Source organism: Scardinius erythrophthalmus (assembly GCF_964197995.2).
Source record: "Scardinius erythrophthalmus genome assembly, chromosome: 5".
Classification (NCBI taxonomy): Eukaryota; Metazoa; Chordata; class Actinopteri; order Cypriniformes; family Leuciscidae; genus Scardinius; species Scardinius erythrophthalmus.
The window spans coordinates 28,293,776-28,314,472 of NC_138225.1; the positions used below are offsets into that span (position 1 = coordinate 28,293,776).

Sequence of the window (20,697 nt, forward strand, 5' to 3'; positions counted from 1 at the left end):
TTTTCCCTTCAACTTCATAAAGCCAAAGCCTTCATTACGCTAAATTTTAATGCAGAGGGTTCCGGTCGGATTTCTCGCTCAACCATCATGCATCTCTGTTATGCGCACAGCTGCACGCCACTGAATGTCCAGGGCAGGCGCCTTTTGCGTTCCGTCAACATTAAATTATCAATTAACATTTAGAAAATCGATTTTTGACATTTGTGATTTGATTCAGAATCGTCCACGTCCGCATCACAATGCATCTAAGTTTCACCCACCCCTACCAGTCACGTTCATATGTAAACTGCACAAGCTTATTTTGTCCATTAGGTCGAAAGATCTGAAAAAGCCCATACATTTACCCACCCATAGAACCTTTCCTCGAGGAAATCAGGACAGAAGTGGTCGAAAGTGGACAAAAGAGACTGATTAAAACACCAGGTGTAAACGCGTATGTGTCTGCCTCATCTACTTTTGATACGATCTAACGAAACGCATCTTAATACCAGGTGTAAACAGGGCCTATGATATTCTGGTCCCTAGATATGGCCTATGTCCATCCTTCATTAAAAGTCTATGGCATTTCTCGGAACAATCTGTCCAATTCGAAGAATCATTTGTCTAAAGCACTGATGTTCCAGCATGAGTTACAAGGCAAATTTGAATATCCCTAGGGTTAGGAATTTTTCAAAATCCCAAGCAAGCAGTAGTAATAGTGTTTATTATTGTGTTATGATGTTAGTGTTAGTAATAGGTCCTTATTGTAACAGATATAAAATCACTTTTATTCACAGAATAAAAATCTCAATGGTATGGGATGACTGGTGAGAGTTTGGGGGTATCATTTATCCATTTATCAAATAATCCATTACTTTGTTTGTGCAATACCTGGATAATCATCAGAGACATGAACGGAGTAGGACACCCTGCAAAAAAAAAAAAAAAAACACAAATATTAACATTAGACAGAATATGTAATACTGTAGTTCATTATACTGGTTCTCAGACACATTCATGCACATACCGTATGGTAGCTGACACATCACACTGAATCAACATGCAGAAACAGTTTGAATATAAAGTTCACACATATTGTGAAAGACACCTACTGGAGCTACACTAGTACTCTTAAGTACACCGTTTCGATCTCAGAGTAATAAAGCCATCATTTCATTTATTTTACTTGACTCAGCAATACTGCCACAGACTCTGCAAATAACTGAAAAGAACAAAGTCTGAACAAACACTTCTCATTTTTTATATACAGAGTCAAAAATTCATTGGAGACCACCAGCGAAAATGCAAATTTTGGGCATTTTCTATTTTGAAATTTATTTAATAAATTGTTTTGTTACAAATTATATTATTAGCATGTAAAATTAATATTCATTTACCACACAAATTTAACAGGCGAAATCTACCCGAACGGGAATTTCACGAGAGGATGAAAAATATCCCCACACAGGTTTTGCAATGGGTCTAAGTTTGTCATGAGGATTTGCTGTGTTCTCCAATAGAATGCTGCTTGGTATGAAAGTGACTTCTGTATTGAGCAGTGTTTTATACGTACATGACTACACTGTTGACAAATGGACAATAGACTTTAAAGGGTTAGTTCACCCAAAAATGAGAATTATGTCAGTAATTACTCACCCTCATGTTGTTCCAACCCCGTAAGACATTAGTTCATCTTCAGAACACAAATTAAGATATTTTTGATGAAATCTGAGAGCTGGCTCACTCCTTCATAGGCTGCTAGGTAATTGATATCTGCCATCCCAGAAAAGTTAGTAAAGACATTGTTAAAATAGTCAAAGTGACTACAGTGGCTCAACCTTAAGTTTATCAAGTGACGAGAATACTTTTTGTGCGCAAAAACAAAACAAAAATAACAACTTTATTCAATTATTCACTTCTGTGTGGGCATCTGAGTGAGTTCACGTAGTGTAACAGCGAAGCGCTTCTGGGTTGTACGTCAGAACGTAGGCTCACTATTGGCCAGCATCACACGCATCACACACATTACCAGCATCGGCCAATAGTGAGCCTACGTTCTGATGTACAACCCAGAAGCACTGCGCTGTTACACTATGTTATTTTATTTCTTTTATTTTTGTCTATGAAGGAGTGAGACAGCCCTCAGATTTCATCAGAAATATCTTAAATTGTGTTCCGAAGATGAACTAAAGTCTTATGGGGTTGGAACAACATGAGGGTGACTAATTATTACTGACAGATTTTTAATTTTTGGGTGATCAAACCCTTTAATGACAGCAGCACTCAACCTGAATGAACTCCACAAGCTTTAAAATTTTACGAAATTTTGGGATCCAACTGCACCTGTCCATCGCTCACAGAAACCCAAATCTAATACCCCCCGTCTATTTGATAGCTCACAATCTAAACTGTTCACATAAAGGCTTATGAAAATATTTTAATAAATGGTCAGCTACAAAAATATATATATATATATATTTTATGTTTTGGTGCAGTGCAGAAATGTAATGCTGTGAAGACAGAAAACCCATCTAGTGTTGACACCGGAAACTTTAAATAGAAGCAAAACTGCAATTTAAAAAAAAGGCTCAAAAAATCCTCTCACAGTCACACAAAGGTGCCTGACAGAAATGAGCAGATGGAATATATAAATTCCAAGTGACAAAAGAGATTTTGCAAATGAAGAGACTATCACTTCCCAGAAGGGTGCTGCCCACGTGTCTTGAATACAGCTAATCTAAACACTTAAGTAAGAGGTAATTAAGGATAGTGTAGTCTCCATTTCATGCAATCAAGTAAATAAGGTTGCAAAGAACAGTGTTGACAACAGGACACTCTCTCCTGTGAAGCACCTTGAATTAATGTGAAGATAAAGTGGCTTGCTAAAAAGCCTTATAGTGATCAGCCTGAAACTACCAAAATCATATTAATTACTTAGATATAGGCTGATCTGGCAACTGTGAAAATATAATATGCAGGTGACCTTTATGTGCTTATGTTTTTTCGCTCCATTGCACAATGTGAGAAAATATATTACAGAATTAATTGAGTCAATGACCTTATACCATTAAAAATCATGGTAAATAACTTAATACTGTATGTAGATTCTGACTACTACTGGCACAGAAAGCGGTTCCCGTAAGGAATTATGTGATGGCAACACAGAGAAGAGAGATTGATTCAGAGGAAGTGAAACCCCTCCTGAGGTCTCACACAGGATGGTGCCACTCACAGAAAACATTATCACAATGACACCTGGTATTGTTTAAAAATGACTTGGATTGTGTTATGCATGATGCATTTCTTTTCTTTGGTCACATGAACACATTTTTCTCAAGCAGAAACCAACCATCTGCAAAATGCCAATGACTATGCAAAAAAAATGCATTCGTTCAATTTGGGTACATGAGGTTCATGCTTATGCTCCATCACACAAAGCCTTCTTAATATTCACAGGCCTATTACACAGGATATTACATTTACGTAAAAGAATATTACATTTATTATTGCATGTTTCACAGTCATACAGTATGTCCAGTGAATTGCGCTAAAGGAGTGTTCAGTTTTATCCGAAACAGATGAACATGAATCTGGCAAAGTCTTAAGTTCATTGTTGTATGCATCGCAGCAGTTCAGAAATTAAATTTTTTCCATACATATGGAGCAAACATCTTTTTTTTTTGCACTATGGTAAAAGTATTTCGAGGTCATATCATAGTATTGTGCAAGTAACCATGCAAAAATAAGTCTTTATGAATCGATAATTTGCCCCGGTTATCATAATTTTTTGAAAAGTGACAAAAGTTGTTGGTGTTTTATTTACCACTGGTGTTTATTTCAGCTAGAAACTGCAGTGAATTGTTTGTAATAGGTATGTTTTTGGAGTTCTGCAAACATGTACTGTAGGTAGAGGCACGTTTTTCCAATGAGCCTAGGTAGGAAACAACCTAAGTACTCTGGGTTAGTAGCCTGGATAACGTCAGACCTCTTTCTCATTGAGACGTGGTCTGGGAACCACATGTTTATTTTCTGGTATTTGAGGCGTGGTTTACGAATGCCTAGCGCCGTTTATTGGGCGCTACGAATGTCTATCAAATGCGCCTGCACGTAGTTCCTAGCCAATCGTTTCAATTATACCAGATGACGTATGTAGAGTGACAGAAATTCGACGAGGAAGAAACTAAACTAGAACACTATCTAAGGCTGCATCGAAAGGTAACTTCGCGTCTGATGCCATGTTGGATCCATAGATATAAACAAACTGCTTCGGTGTGTCGCATAGACGTCGTCATCGTCTTGCTGCTCCCTCCCCGTTCTGTGGTTGGTTCCCTTTTTGAGGGGAAAATCTGGTCCATGGTGTCCAGGCTGCCTAGCAGCGTGAATAAAATCGCGCTGCGCTCAAGGCAGCATGAGGAAACCCAGGCTATTGGGTTACACCAATGAAAGTAATTTTTAAGGGTCCAAATAGTGTTTTAAGGTAGTAAGTGTCCATTTCTAATGTCAAATGTACAGATTTTCAGGGAACAGACCACCAGTTATCTAAATCCAAAATGACAAGGTAATTAGGCTACATCTGGTATCTCCTGTCCTGGTTGGCATGATTCTGGGGTAAAGAAAGATGAAAGAACAGCGTTATAAATCGCTGACAAATGGGGTCGCATGCCAAGACAGAAGCTTCTACACCTGAAACTTGTTCTCCAAGAGAGAAACAAAGCATTACTGTGTATATGAATTGCATTGATTTCAGTGAAAGCAAACAACCTTTACATGTGGATGGCCCAACATAGGAGAGCAAAACCCAACGGGCAGGTCTCAGCAGTGCATCTATAATCATTTTTCAACTGCCTGTCACACTGAGAGACTCTTTCCCTTGTGGTTTGCATAGAGCTCATATGCAAGTAGTATTGCCACAAGATAATAAATGCAACTAGACATATATGTAATGATATCAGGGTTCATGATGCTATGATTGTCCTGTTGACATATAGTTCAAAGGTGTCACCAGTAGCCTAACAGCACACACCTACAGAAAAGAAAGCCAAAAGTTTGGCAGCAAATGGTAGAGAGAGGCATGTAAGCATCAGTTTCATACAATTTAATGAAACTATTTAGTACTACTATATCCACATAAGCACCTACCTCTTATGCATTATATATGGTTGACCTAATATACATAAACACCCACACAGACATTTTGTAAGCAAATATTAACGTATCTGGCTTAGTTTGTAACTGTGAAGTGAAATCTGCACTTAGACAGATGCTGTTATTTATATAACCTTAAACTGACATAAAAACCATTACAAAAACTCAACGTAGTGTGAGCATGGCAAACTATCTCTGCTTTTGATGCTTTCACTTTCTGCAATACAGAACACCATGCTAGTCAGATTAATGAACTTCCTCATCTCTTCCCTGAATTAATGGTTTACATCTTTTTGATGTAGTATGCCAAATCACTCAAAGTTTATTTCCAGTGGTCAGCCAGTATCCGCATCTAATGCAACAACATTTGTTTGAATTAGAGCTTGTCACAATTTAGCCCTCATGGTAATTATGCAAATTCAGTTATACCAAGATGATGAAATTCAAACATAATTTGTGTTGATCTCGGCTATGATGGATTATTCATGAGAAACTACTGCATCTCTAGGATTATGGGCTTGTCTGTTCTTTTCACAGTGTGAAGTATCTTATACCTATTTAGTAGTTTGGTAACATCAAACAAAAGTGATCGGAGTGCAAATATCCATCTTTGAATAGTTTGTTGTATCACATATCGGGGTTATCTGGCATATCAGATATTAGAGCTACCTTGTTTTCTGTGAAGAAAATACAAAAAAGGTGCAAAATATGAGGCAATATGAGGTCTACATTACAAGGAAACGTGGATCCATCAGTGAAAGATGTTGAGCGCAGGTTGCAGCTCTACAAACAGGAAATGCTACTTCCTCTATAAGGCAATGTGCAATGATTTTTCATAGAGAGCCTGTTAGTTCATTTCCTGCTTGTAATACAAAGCACCTCCTCTAAGAACAAGAGTGACATTTGCAAACAAGTTCAAACATAAAAATGACAAGGAACTCCCTGTTTTAAGTTCAGGACACCTAAATGGATTACAGTGAGCAGTGTTACAAATTTACTGCATGTGCACAAATAAATAAATACAGATGAACGTATGTGATAAAAGCAGTAAAAAATAAATCATATTTTGAATAATTGACAAATACATGTACATTAAACGTTTGCATTTGGTATTGTAAAACACATGAAAAAAATAACAAATCAGTAATAACTATAATACAACCAACCACTTTCAACCAACAGTTATTGAAACTTGAAGACTTTATTTAAAGGCAACTATTGAGAAGACGAGATCCATTCGGCTTTCATAAATCTTTCGAGGACCTTCTTATCGGTACTGGTAATGCTTCAGTGAGCCAAAAGTGCTTTCCTGGACAACTCATTTTTTAATTAGCATATTTATCATAACATTTGCATGACTATAGGGAGGGAAGCACTATACCAGTGCTCGTTTCTACTAAGGTCTGGTAGCTTTGGAGATATTGCTCATCATATGGCCTCGAGCTAAAATTTCAGTCTGGTATCTCATCTGACTTCTTTGTTAAATGAGGTTGCAACTCAAGCCTCATTTTGCCAAAGAAAAACTGCTGTCCTTCTCTCATTTCAATCTGGTGGAAAAGTCTAAATAATATGTTGGTATAGTTGAGGGTTTAACTATAGTAAAAAGGTCAATAGTTTGGAAAGACTGCCCTTTCAAGAACTAGGCCTAGAACAATGGTGTTCTTCTCATGTTTGTGCATTGTGATTAGACACTAGAATGGGTAAGACGAAACGTGCACTGCCCACTTGACGTCAAACTTTCACAGACATACCCAAAACCACCCCTAACTGAAAGTATCATGAACTTCCGCAAACTGATTCTTAACTACAAGAAAATAAAAGAGATAAACTTTTGTTCTGTTCGTCAATACCAGTTAAGATCATTAAGATCATGACATTCTACAACACATAATCAGTTCTATATAGTTGTCCAAACAAGACAGCAAGATGCATATCAAAGACCATCTACCAAATCTTCACAGCCTTCAGCTAAATCATTACACAAAAAAAGTGTGAGCCCTGGAGAGTGACATGTAAATATAAACCAACCACACTTGAACACACTGGCATTTGTGATCAATGGAGCGATGAGAATATTGTATATTCAGATTCTTAGTGTTTTCCTTTTAAAGGGCATTGTGAACAAAAAAAGAAAGTTTCTTTGTGCTCCAGGTTGATTTCTAGCATAAAATAGTGAGTTTCTTATTTTTATATGAGGAAGAGCAGCTAAAAATAGCTGCCTATTCATCACTGTAAAAGTGATTCGTCAATGTCTAATATGCCAATGACAGAGTACAGGGTAATTAATTATATGTAAATACAATCTATTGTTAATCACAGTGCAGCTAAGACTGCATGCTAAGTAAAGGTAGTACATATTTATCAATGCACAGGATTTCACAAGCACTGCTGACCACTATAAAAGTGAGCAGAGACCATGGAAATTAGGTTATTGTCCTTATTGACGGGGTATAAGGTGAAAAGAGAACATATATTGTATACATGAACCTCAACTGAACTGACTACAACATGCTCAGTCCAATTTAGACCTTGCTCATCACGACCGAGACACCTATTAAAGGGATAGTTCACCCAAAAATGAAAATTCTGTCATCATTTACTAACCCTCAAGTTGTTCCAAACCTGTATGAGTTTCTTTCTTCTGTTGAACACAAAGGAAGACATTTTGAAGAATGTTAGTAACCAGACAGTTGTCGGTAGCCATTGACTGAAAAAAATACTATGGAAGTCAATGGTTACCGTCAACTGTCTGGTTGAACCAACATTCTTCAAAATATCTTTTTTTGTGTTCAACAGAAGAAAGAAACTCATACAGGTTTGGAACAACTTGAGTAAACGATGACAGAATTTTCATTTTTGGGTGAACTATCCCTTTAAAGGCTTATTTCAATCCCCCCCCCCCCAAAAAATGAAAGTTGTCATCGTTTTCTCACCCTCATGTTGTTCTAAACCTGTACAACTTTCTCCAGTATAGCACAACTGAGATATTAGGCAGGATGACAGCTTCACTCTCCTTTCACTTTCATAGCATTTTTTTAGTTTTATTTTTCAAAAAATGAAAGTGAATGGATATTGAGTTATTTCGCCTAACAGCTTCTTTTGTTTTCCACAGAAACAACAAAGTCAGGATCTGGACAACACAAGGGTGATAAAATGATGACGGGATGCATTTTTGTAAACAGAGTACTGACAAAAAATATATACTCATAATAAACAAACAACTAAAACATAAACCCAGCAGGCGTGTGAGTGTACAGCAGTTGCTTACATTGATAGTAGCTGCCTGTGTTATATTTACCTTTTATGTCCTTTTATGTAGGTGAACGTGAAGGTGGAGTCGGAGAATCTAAAGTCTGAAACAAAGAGACAATTAAGATGACACAAACTTGGGGTGTGTGAACAATAAAACACACTGGACCACAAAAAAAGTCCCTTTCAACAAGTGTAACGTTAGTCTCCATAGCAACATCGACGGGGAATGTCCACTGACAATGAATAGCCTATATACCAGAATCAAATTGATACCTAATAAATGTGTGTTGGTCTACAATATTAACGCGTGGGCTAATTGAAAAATCATTCACATCACAAAGCAACACCTGACAGGCATGTTAATGCTTTTATTATGATGATGATAAAAGCAGAATAGCTCACGTTTTTGCTAGGCCCTCGGTTGCAGTTGATTATTGCATAATTTATAATGTCCAGGAAAGATTAAATTGCGGACGCTGGAGCACATTAGCCACATAAGTTACGTGTTTTTGAACATATCGGGCTTTTGTGTGAAGGGGGATATAAAGCCATCAGCGGTGAGGCTGACAGCCTGTCAATTGTGTAGAGCAAATCTATAGCAATTGTTTAAGACGGCACTCTTAATAAGAGACAATGGAAACTCACCAGAAAACAGGCAGTCTTTCTCTGCCTTACACCTTTGAATTACGATGTCGACGTCTTTTTGAATCCTCTCTTGCCTTGAACACATCCCCATGAAATAACACACACTAGAATGGCTTCTCTAACTAATGTTCGGCGAAACAAACGAATCCTTTCCGCTTGCAGACACGATGGATGTGAGGTAACGTTAGAAATACGTGCTTGGAGGTCTGCTGTAACAATCCCAGGTGTGTCACGCCAACCGACACCGTTTCATCTCGTCTAACAATAGCCTTGATCGCATGAGCACAGCGGACAGCCCTTCCTCGCGACAGCTTTCATAAAGATATCACTTTTACACCGGAAGCATCTCTCAGCCGTCCTTCTCATAACTCTGCTGAACCCAACAATGGCGATGTCGAAAGCCAAGCCGAGGAGCGTAAAAAGATATCGCAAGTCTTAAAGTAAAACCAACGCGGGCGTGAGCAGCATCAGACCGTTACCGAAGAACTGAAGTTGCACACGGGGGAAATCAGTGTGGGAATCCTGTGACTGCATCCACGAGATGAACCCGGTGGGATATCGGGAATCACAACAAGGCGGATGATGTCATGGACGTGTTTTTCTCCCCACGCGCCCACTCTGCTAGCCTACTGTCCTGCCCTCTGCATCTGCTCAGCATTACAGGCTACAGATTGAGAAGAAACGCGGTATTTAGCCGTGGAATAAAAAGCCGTTATTTAAGAATAAGCAATTAATAAGGATATGCTACTGATTTCTGAGCAATATCACACGAGCAACACTGTTGTAGCAACACCGTTCTGATTCAAAATATGGTAACAGGTCAATAAACATTAGCCTACTAAAAATCAAGTAGGCTAACTTATGCATCAGACTTTGTATGCCACCACATAGTGTTGCACACAATCTGATAGGTAGCCCATTATTTGGCAGAACATCAGAGTATCCTGAGAACCAGAAAAAAAGTTTTGTAAATTTAGTATTCTTTTTTTTTTTTTTGTATTATCCTCTGTAGTGGACACCAGTGGCTAATCAGTTGTTTAAAAACAAATGAAAAAAAGACATGAAATTACATGTATAGGCAAAGCCAATGGGATTTTTTTTCTTTTTATTCACTAATACATTTTTTTAGGTTTCAGGATTTTGTATAAAGAGGATTCTCAACTGTTATATAAGATGTAACGGAATTAATTGATATACCATTTTACTTTATTCAATATGTAATTGTATTTTTACAGTATGCCGAAGAGTTGGAACTAAGCTGGACTCCAGGCAGCGAAAGATGGATTTGCAGTTATCATTTTGTGTCAATGTGCTGAATTTAGGGTTTATTGCTATATATTGTATTGACAACTTAAATATTTACCATCGTAATTTTGCATAAGTGGATGTTTTTAAATAAACACTGACAAAAAAAAACAAGTTTTAGGGCTGGACAATATGATGATATGTATAACATTGACATAAGTGATATCGGATTAATACCTACCCATATTGTATTTATATAAAGCGAAAAGAGAAGAAAATAGCAGTTAAGATTTTTAACCTATGTCTAAAGTTTCATCTGATGATAGTGTTCGTGTGAGGTGTAGGATACTGTCCTCAGTTGCCTCTTCATTTTTAGAATGTTGTATAAATACGGGGGGGGGGGGGGGGGGTCACACTATAGTTTAGGGTCCAATACTCATTATTAACTAACTATTAACTACGACTTTTGCCTCAAACTCCTAGCAAAGGTAGTTGTTAAGTTTAGGTATTGGTAGGATTAAGGGAGAATATGGTCATGCAGAATAAGGCATTAATATGTGCTTTATAAGTAATAAACAGCCAATATCCTAGTCATATGCAGGCTAATAAGCAACTAGTTAATTGTGAGAATTGGACCCTAAACTAAAGTGGTGATTGGCTGCCGTGGCTGGAGAGTACACTTTGTTTGTTATTGCTTTTTGAAGCAGGAGTGATTCCCAAAGTGGCAAATATTCTGCTGAATGATTAAGTCCTGAAGACAAACTTGAGTTTCAACATACATATCCATCCATCCCAAAACCTTTGATTACATCCAGCCTCTTAAACACTATATCTATAGCATGCAGACCTCCTAATAAAGAGTGCATAGAGTATGTACTCTCACAGTTATCAACTGTTTGACTCACTGTGAAATTAGGATTAATGAACTGATCATGAGTTCAGCAAGGAGTGAACTCAAATGATGTGGGTCTCCCCACAAAAACAGGAAATACTGCTCTCGTCTCTATCCGCCTGCTTCATTCGTCCATTCTTTCAAATTCTCCCCTTATCTTCAGTCAGCTGGCAGTAAACACTCATACACTTATCTCATATATACAGTATGTTTATTTTAACACAGTGCTTCCTGAGCCCCGATTCCCCTCCAAAATATGTTGCATTGAAATTCACCAGGGCTCTTTTAGCACCCACATAATGGTGAAATCATCGAGGAGCACTGAATGATGTGTTGATGACGGTGCAGAGAGAATCATTTGAAGAGAGAAACATCAGCAGCGTTGATTCCATCAACATTGCATTGAGATGAGGTGCCATTTAGGTGAAAGAGAAAATGATGAGTGTGTTTGTGTTTGTATTCATCAGAACACGCACTAAATCCTCAATCACACAGTGTATGTAGAAGGGGGAAATACATTTGAGGCTCAATGCAGGAAGATGTATTTTCCTGCCACTGCAGTCATCAGGCGAGGCATTGCCTGCTTCAGCACAGCTGGGCTAGTGGGGTCTCCTTGGAGCAGCTCCAGACTGGTGAGCCACCAGCCAAAGTCCGGATGGAGCTGTTAATCAAAGTGCCGCTAACACAGCCATCCATCTTCTGGCTGGACGGGCTTCTGTGGCCTAAACAGTGCCCCTCAGCTTTTCCTCTCTGGTGTGAACAGAATCTCAGTCTCACAAATGCATATGCTTGATGCTAATAAAAAAATAAAAAAAATAAAAAAAATTTTATTATTGTTCATAATTGAAGGTTTGTTACAATTTCAATCAGCTGTGATCAATGATCAATAAAAACGATAGTATTGCTGTAAATCAATGTAAATCTGCAGTTTCCCTTACAAAAAAAAGGGTAATTTCCCTTTTTGAACATTCTGTTGACTATAAGTAACTTTGCAACTACATGTCAACTAACTCTCATTAGAGTATTAGTAGACTGTCTACTTAATGTCTGCTAACTCTTTATTGTGATGCTCCAACAGACATTCTACTGACTGTGACTTTGCAACATGTCAACTTATTCAAACCCTACCAGTCTACTAATACTCTAATAACACTCGAATGAGCATTAGTAGACCTGTAGGTGCAACGTTATTTATTGTCAACAGAATGTGTTAAAGGGACCATCAAAATAAAGTGAAACCCAAAAAAGTACTGTGGCACTACCATGGTACAGTAATGGCATCAGACTATTATACTATCATATTCATGTAACATGTTATTTCTACCTCAGTATACATGTACTTAAGTAACATGCTATTACCGCAACACCATGTTTTCTGCATGAGAGAAAGAAACGTATATGCAGTCTGGAATGGAACTGTTCAGCGTTCATAATGTCAATTGAGAAGAATGATTGGAGTAACCACAGCGAGAGAAGGGTGATGAAGTGTGTTGTGATCTGTTCATATTGATTGCATGACCCATTCCACATAGTGTGTAAGAGCTTTGTTGCTCTATAGAAACAATGCAATGTTTAAACAGTGTGTTTCAGGTGTATGTCAGATTGATTGTGGACAATGTGGATACAGCTCGTCACATAATAAACCGATGGCTTGTTTGCTAATATTCAACATGACTTTTATATTTATTTTAGTTATCTGCTAAATGAAGATGTTCAGTTGATGTTCAGAAGTATGTGGGTCTCCCCCCAAATATATGATCTGCTATCAAATAAAGCTGTTTTATACATCATGCTGTAGAATCACAGGAGGACTATTACAATCAATAAGGTGAAATCTATAACAACCTCACCTTCGTAATCAGCGGATTAGGCCACTAGATGTTGATAAGGCCAACATCAATACACAACTATCAACACCTGATCATATCTTTCCTTGGCTTTCAATGCCATAACAAATTTGTCTTAGTAAGATATGGTTATAGCAGAAGGAGAAAAACTAATGTTAAATAAATTAAGAGTCAAGAGCCCACCTGAAGTACACACTGATCACGATCATGGTAACTTCAAATGAAATATTTTTAATAAATCATCAACATCTAAACCTCTGTTACTTCTCAATAAGTCTGATTATGACAGAAAAGTTGTAATACCGGTAATGCTGTTTGTGGATTGTTTAATCCTCTGCTGACTGTTTACAGTAAGATCTCGCAGTCAAATTTACTACACAAAAAAGTAAAATTCTGGGAATTACTTTATGTACTTTATTTTTGCACATAATGATATAGTGGAGATCTGTTGTGTTTAATGTTCTGTTGGGATTTAAAGCGTTTTTCTTTTGAGTTTTGTGGGTCACCATTGTGCTGAAGAGTAGAGCCTGTGCTTCAGTCCAGGATGAGCAGAGAAACACTGATGTTATGCTGCATGTTGCTTTATTTAAAGGCAGGGACTGTGTAGTTGCTGATGCATTGATGATCTTTTTTGTTAAGTTCTTCGTCTCATGCATGTGTGCTGTTGGTAACTAGTAGGATTTAGTTAAATTGATGTTTCTAGGTAACTCATTTAAGTCTTTTTCTTAGTGGACTCAAATGAAGTATTTAATGGCAACTGACAAATCAATTTCCTCAAATGAAATGAGTTGTCTCAGGTTTTAATTTAGTGCATTATTAATAACAGTGACATACTGTAAATATTACGTTAAAGAACTGTAAATTCACAGCTGCTCTTGTTTTGCCGCTTTTACATGTGTGCTGTATAATTTTAATTGTAGTTTATGATTTACAGTACTCTTTTAAATTTACTGGCTGACTGGCAACCAAAATTGCCAGTAAGTTGCTGTAAATGTTACAGTAGGATAGGATTTTACAATTTGTAACAGTAGGATTCACTTAAGAAACAGCACATTCAATTCAGAATCTGCAAATGAGACTGTTAAAAGCCTTGAAAGCGTTTGGTATGATCAAAGCCATTATGATTGTTTTAAGAGGCACATGTGATTTAAGTTGACAAGTTGGCTTTCTCCAATGATACAAATATGCTAAGGTTGCCATTTCTCAAGTTTGTCTTCAGGACTTAATCATTCAGCAGACTTTGGGAGTCACTCTTGCTTAAAAAAAACCTGCTTGCCTAATACATTTATATTTGACACATATTTAATGTATTCGCCCTTATCAACAGCACCCAGGAAATTGGCTTTTTGAAATTACTGTCATCTTTTCCTTTAATAACTGTTTTTTTTTGTGTGTGTGTGTCTGTGTGTGTGTGTGTGTGTGCTTGCATATATGGTTCATGAGGACACAAATCTGTCTAATGATGACATGGGTAACGTATATGGTTTACAAATAATGTTTTATTAGCAATAGTCGGGAGGAGCACATTTAGAAAATTAACCTAAAACCTAACCCTAAAACTGGAGGAGAACATTCAGTTAATCAACTCAATTAGCTAGATAAGAGGTATATATACAGCAGACTTGCCTCTGTTCCATGACAGTTTTCCAGCATCCCTTTACCACCCCATCTCCTCACTTCTAACTACTCCTATCCCAACCTGGTTTGGGGGGGGGGGTACTCTGGGTTTAGGCGAAATACCAAACTCGAAGCCCTCCCCTCGGACTGCACGCCAAATATGCATAACCTTTACTCTATATAGGTTAGCGTGAATTGTCTTAAAAACATACTAAACCGTTTTTATTTTTTAAAGCACATTAGCAATTTGGGATTTGATGTCTCACAAAATTAAGAGTCTAAGGGTGAGGAGATCGGTGCAAAATTGTCACCCTTTATCCAAAACCAATATGTTGAAAGAGCGTTTAGATCCCCAGATGTGCAATGATGTCACAGTTAGGTGGAGAAAGAGCCACTCCTTACCCAGTGGGTATGTGTGTGTATAACGTGAAAGAGATTCATTTATTTGCTCGAGATGGTCTCATTTCCCTTCCCTCCCTCCCTGCAGAGTGACTCTGGAATGAGACCAGCATTCCAAATATCCATGACTGCAAGTGACATAATCCATTAGCTTAGCTTGCAGGAACGACCAATCTGTGGCACACAGGACGATTCCTGATGGAGTTTGTGATACAATATAAGCTGTAAATGACTCCTAAATGACTCATCTCATTATTTTGACTTTCCTGCTACTTTCCCTGCATGTCAACCTCAAGAAAGTCTTGATTCACATTTAAAGTTCATGATCATCTATAAATCAGCTTGACCTTTTAGAAGAAGCCTTCATTGTTTTGTTTTAGCGAAAGGTATATTGATATTTCTGTTCATTTCCAAGTTCAAATAACAACAATCAGACAGCTTTGGACAGTCCATGCTATTTTGTACAAATGCGTCTGTCTCTTGGTAATATGGCAAATACTAATAGTGTGTGGTCAATTGGCTGTTTTAGGCAAGTAAATCATCCTTTATGCTTTTACAAAATTGTCCATTTTCCTATTTAACCTATGATGTTAATAATTTTGCACATTGTTGGGCCTATGCATTTCAAGGTAATAGTTCAATTCCAATGTTTGCTTTTTTGTTCATACTTTGTATGCTAAACAATTTTACTATCACTATTTTTGGTCACCATTATCAATTGGCCATGAAAACCAGTTGAAAACCACTGCCCTAGAAACCTTCTTTTATAGTGTTACTGATATAACAAACAAAACATTCACACAAAGTATTTGAGTGACATGGCCTACATATAAAACACCTTAAAAGTTCACAATTCAATTTTGCTAAACTAAAGTTAAAGCGAATGAATTACAGAAATGTAAAAAAAAAAAAAAAAAAAAAAGCATAGCATCCCAGCTAACAATTTAACGTTCTGGGAACGTTCTGGGAACGTTAGTTTTTGGTTCCCAGAACGTTCCCAAGAACGTTCCCTATTGGTTAGCCAGGAAAGTTTTCTTTACGTTAATAGAACGTTCCCTATAGGTTAGGGGAACGTTCCCGGAACGTTGCCGAAAGGTTCCCAGAACGTTCCCGCAAGGTTCTCGTAACGTTCCCGGAAGGTTAGGGGAACGTTCCCGGAACGTTGCCGAAAGGTTCCCAGAACGTTCCCGGAAGGTTCTCGGAACGTTCTCCTAACGTCTACACATCCTGATATGCCTGTACACAAATTATAGGTCTACAAACATATTCTACATTGTTTATTGTTCAAACACTTAAGAATCCTATGAATATATTATTACAATAAATTGAATTTACAGAAACTATCATTAATAAGTAAATCAATCAGTTTGTATTAAATAAATAAATCAGCACACAATCCATGTTTTTGTTGATTCATTGTTTAATTATCAACCTAAAATAAGTCATTAAAAACAGCGTTAGCAAAATGTATTCAGGAACAGTAATTTACATTTAATATTTCAAACATGAAAATATTTCAATAAATAAAACTGCACAAACATTTTAATTAAAACTATCTTTTGCAAACTGTAGCATATAACTTTGGCTAAAAAGTTGAAAAAGTATTTATTTATATACAATATACATGAATGTGCCAATCTTCACACCGCTCAAAACATTTAAACTCCCAACACCATCTGCAAATTTAACAAGAAAATAAAAAGACAACGTGTTACATGGACACACAATCCCATGCCAAAATTCAAGCCCGGTAATGGCATTAATATTCATCCGGAGCAAATGAAAAGAGTGAGGTGGGATTGTGTGTCACAAGCTGTAGGAGATATGAGAGCACGAGCGCTGCTGGTATCATGTATTTATTCAGATATTTCAGCATCAATGTGTATAGAAAAATTTATATATTTCAAAACACTACATTGCATTTATTTATATTGCACTATTTATTATTTCAGACTACAAATCAAAAAAGGAATGTTTTATATAGGGGTAAGGATACCCATATTAAGCCTCTCTCTCTGAAGTCAAATAAAAAACAGAGAAAATAATATTTAAGTCTAGTGAACTCTGACCTGCGAATTCGCTTTACCTTTTATGTATAAGTCTCACCTCCAATGAAGAATTTGAAAACCTGTAACTGCTGTGTTGTTTATGAGAAAGAAAGTGAAAAAAAGTTTGAAACTGCTATCAATTTTTTTTTTTTAATCTCTGTGACTTTACACCTACAAATTCCACTGTCACAGGTGCTCAGTTTTGCTATAATGAAACCCTCACAGAACATGGTAATAATCAGCCATCCATGCAAAAGCAAAGGTCGGTGTAGTTTACAGGTGCATCTGTCCAGGCCAACGTCTGATGCCTTGATGCCTTCCGCTGGAACCTGAAATAAAAAAAATAGTACAGTTCAAAATCTATCATACATACATCTCATCTGGTATCACAAATTATCATTCCAGGTTCACTTTAAAGGGGTGGTTCGGGATTTTTGACATCGGACCTCAATGTTAAGTCAGCCTGGTTGTTATTCATCAGTGGAGACATTTTTTTAAAAAAATTATCCAGTCCTTATATTTGGATAGTTAGCCGATGCTAGGCTAGCGCGAGTCAATGGTAGATGCGTTAGCCAGCCATTAAAAACAGTTTTACCCACTCCACAGTGCACCAAACGCAAATCAATTATAACACCAAACTATCGATGCAAATGTTCGTTGAGAGAATAATGTTAGAAATCAAACTTACCTTTCATCTCAATGATCCCAAAGGAACTAGTTTCTCAGCAGCTGCGGAATTTTACTTTGCTCCAGTTAGTAATGCGGCGAAAAGTAAACACAGAACAGACGCGCACTACAGTGTGTGTAGTACATGTGTGTACCGGCTCACTCGGTTGCCTAGGTAATCAATATCACTCCGCTGCTGCTGTAGACAAGGCTTATGATTACAGGGAACAAATTATAACTAATGCAATGTGATGAAAGGTAAGTTTGATTTCTAACATTATTCTCTCAACGGACATATACATCGATAGTCTAGTGATATAATTGATTTGCTTTTGGTGCACTGTGAAGTGGGTAAAACGGTTTTTAATGGCTGGCTAACATCTACCATTAACTCGCGCTAGCCTAGCATCGGCTAACTATCCAAATATAAGGACTGGATAATTTAAAAAAAAAAATGTCTCCACTGATGAATAACAACCAGGCTGACTTAAAAATGAGGTCCGATGTCAAAAATCCCGAACCACCCCTTTAAGATATGCTCAATATTAGTGCTGCACGATATTGAAAAATTTAGAGTTTATTTAGAGATATCAGCCGTATGGTTTAGTGCATGCGCTAACGGCTCCAGGTTTGTATCTGGTAAATTACCCCACTAATAATGCCCAGAATGGTACCAAACTACTACAGTAGTACAAATAGGTTCTGTACTCATTAAACGAGGCATTGGAAAGTTTGTAAGTACATCAGGAGTTTATTTAAATAACACTTGCCTGACGGCGAATGCTACTGCTGATGTTGACGTCACTTTATGAGTACAGAACCTATTTGTACTACTCATTTTCCCCAACATAGAGCAGACCGGCACACAACAAAAACTGCTGTTCGGATGTTCCCTTTTCTGATATTTTAGCCTTTGTGACATTTTAATTAAAACAGAAGTAAGAATTTTAGTGTAATAAGCAAAAATTAACAGTAAACTCAGAGATCACCTACCGCTGCAGATGTGTACGGAAGTGAAAAGCGGAAATGCTTAGACCTCTTTCCGGTTCAACCGCTGGGCGCTCCGCATAACCCCTATTGGGGGGATTTTGTAGAGGAGTGAACCTGCATAGAAAATTACAATAGATAACAAGCATAGATAAATACAATAGAAGAAAAACACAGTTGAAATAAGCAGTGCATTATGTTTTTCAGTTAAATCTAACTTATCAGGTACAGAAATTGATTTATCAAAATGTAAAATAAGTCTTCAGTGTAAAAATAAAATAACTATAAAATTAATGTATCTTTGCTAAAGCTACAAGTCATTCTCTCTTTTGATGTTTGATCACCATTGGCGACACAAACAGCTGCGGGTACATTAGGCTGCTGTCCCTTTAAGACAAATGCGCAGAACTAATATAAATGACACGCATCCGTTTTCTTTCTGTTTAAAACACAAGACAAGAGGAAACTCGCCATTTTGACTTCATTTTGCGTGCACGTGTCTGTAAAAAAAAAGTGAAAGAGAACTTAATTCGGCTAAACTCACCTTCTTCATCTACTGACTGTGGATGGCATCAAGGTCTTGTCCTGAAGAATACAGGGCCAAACAATAGGGATTTTATCTCATCTGGTAACAAGAGCAAAGCCATAACTTTAAGAACTCTACTGATATATTTACCCCCTGATATTGCATTGGGGATATCAATTCAAACATTTTTAAAGGCTAAGAGTATGAGCCACAGCTGCCCAAGATATCAAGGGGTTGCAAATTAGTCATGGCTATAAACCTGTATGCATGGCATCTACTTTGTATTTTTTATAAAGCAATGTTCTATGCATTTGTCCCTGTCAAATAAACATTAAATAAATAAATCTGTGAAAAATAACTGCCTAAAGTTGTCGACCCCCTGAACCGCATTTAAAAGTACAAAGAATTTCAGTATTGATCAATAAAAAAAATACATAAATACCTTTGAGTTGGACAGTATGGTGTCAGTCTCATTGGCCAACATAATTCAAAACAGACCTAAAGAAATAAAATAAAATATAGTAATCATCAGGATATCATGTTATCATAATAGTTAAATGAATTATTATAACTATGACCATTATAATATTGTATTAGTCGCCTATTATTTAGCTGATTATTTAGCTTACAGGCTTCTCAAGGACAATCTCACTGAAAAAACTTGGGGTTAATGATTTTAAAATGTGAGACTTATTTCAAAAGCATAAATCTTACAGACCCCAAACCTTTGAACAGCAGTGCACTGTATGTTTGAGGTGGTTTTGCTTACTAGTCATATGGTTCATAGAGATTTTCTTGGACAGGGAGTGCAGCAGGCCATCACAGCATGATGATCTAGGAACATAACATGCTGTTTGTCACAGAGCCAAAAATATTACATGTGATAGGTTTATTACAAGGAACCAAGCTAGAACAGAGGTGAAATGCATAAAAGATAAATACAAATCTTAAGATAATATATTGTGAAATAAATGCATATGGAATTATCATCATGATTAAACAATAACTCACCCCTTGTTGTAGAGTTTTATTTTTTCTCTCGCTATTCTGAAATCACATTTTAGCAATATTGGTAAGTGACGTCACTGATTAAGTTAACAATACAGTGCATTATTTTAGGTTAGCCTAAATAAATTAGCTTACTTCCCATTGACAAATTACCAGCAAAACTATCAAAAACTGTTATCTACACTAAATATGTGTTTAAAAACCCAAACTTTCATAAATAAGACCTCAACTTAACGTAACTTAGGCCTAACGTTGTCTTTTGAAAACGGTTAGCTAGCATAGATGCTAACGGACTTTTTCAAAGACATAAAACCATTTTTTTTAAATAAATATTTAACAGAAGCGTGTCAATTACACGTAAGAAATGTGTCAGGGGCGTTTGTGTGTATTATTTGTGAGATTTTGTTGTCTAAACTTACCTGAAAGCAGTGAAACCAACAG

General features: G+C 37.0%; 1 protein-coding gene and 1 long non-coding RNA gene across 3 annotated transcripts in view; both read right to left on the reverse strand.

Moving 5' to 3' along the window:
• parp8 (poly (ADP-ribose) polymerase family, member 8) overlaps positions 1–10,422 on the reverse strand; it is a 34,533-nt gene extending 24,111 nt beyond the window's left edge. For both annotated transcript variants that reach the window (XM_081365302.1, XM_081365301.1), the window contains exons 1-3: positions 9,022–10,422; positions 8,423–8,477; positions 871–908 (exon numbers count right to left, since the gene is read on the reverse strand). In XM_081365302.1, the coding sequence (XP_081221428.1) occupies positions 871–908; positions 8,423–8,477; positions 9,022–9,112 (184 nt within the window). In that variant the 5' untranslated portion in view covers positions 9,113–10,422. The remainder of the gene's footprint in view (positions 1–870; positions 909–8,422; positions 8,478–9,021) is intronic.
• Positions 10,423–18,726: 8,304 nt separating this feature from the next.
• Positions 18,727–20,422, reverse strand: LOC308691308. Its single transcript, XR_014030249.1, has 4 exons — positions 20,018–20,422; positions 19,691–19,746; positions 19,267–19,307; positions 18,727–18,839 (listed from the first exon to the last, which is right to left on the reverse strand). It is a non-coding gene; the product is annotated as an uncharacterized lncRNA (long non-coding RNA).
• Positions 20,423–20,697: the final 275 nt, after the last annotated feature.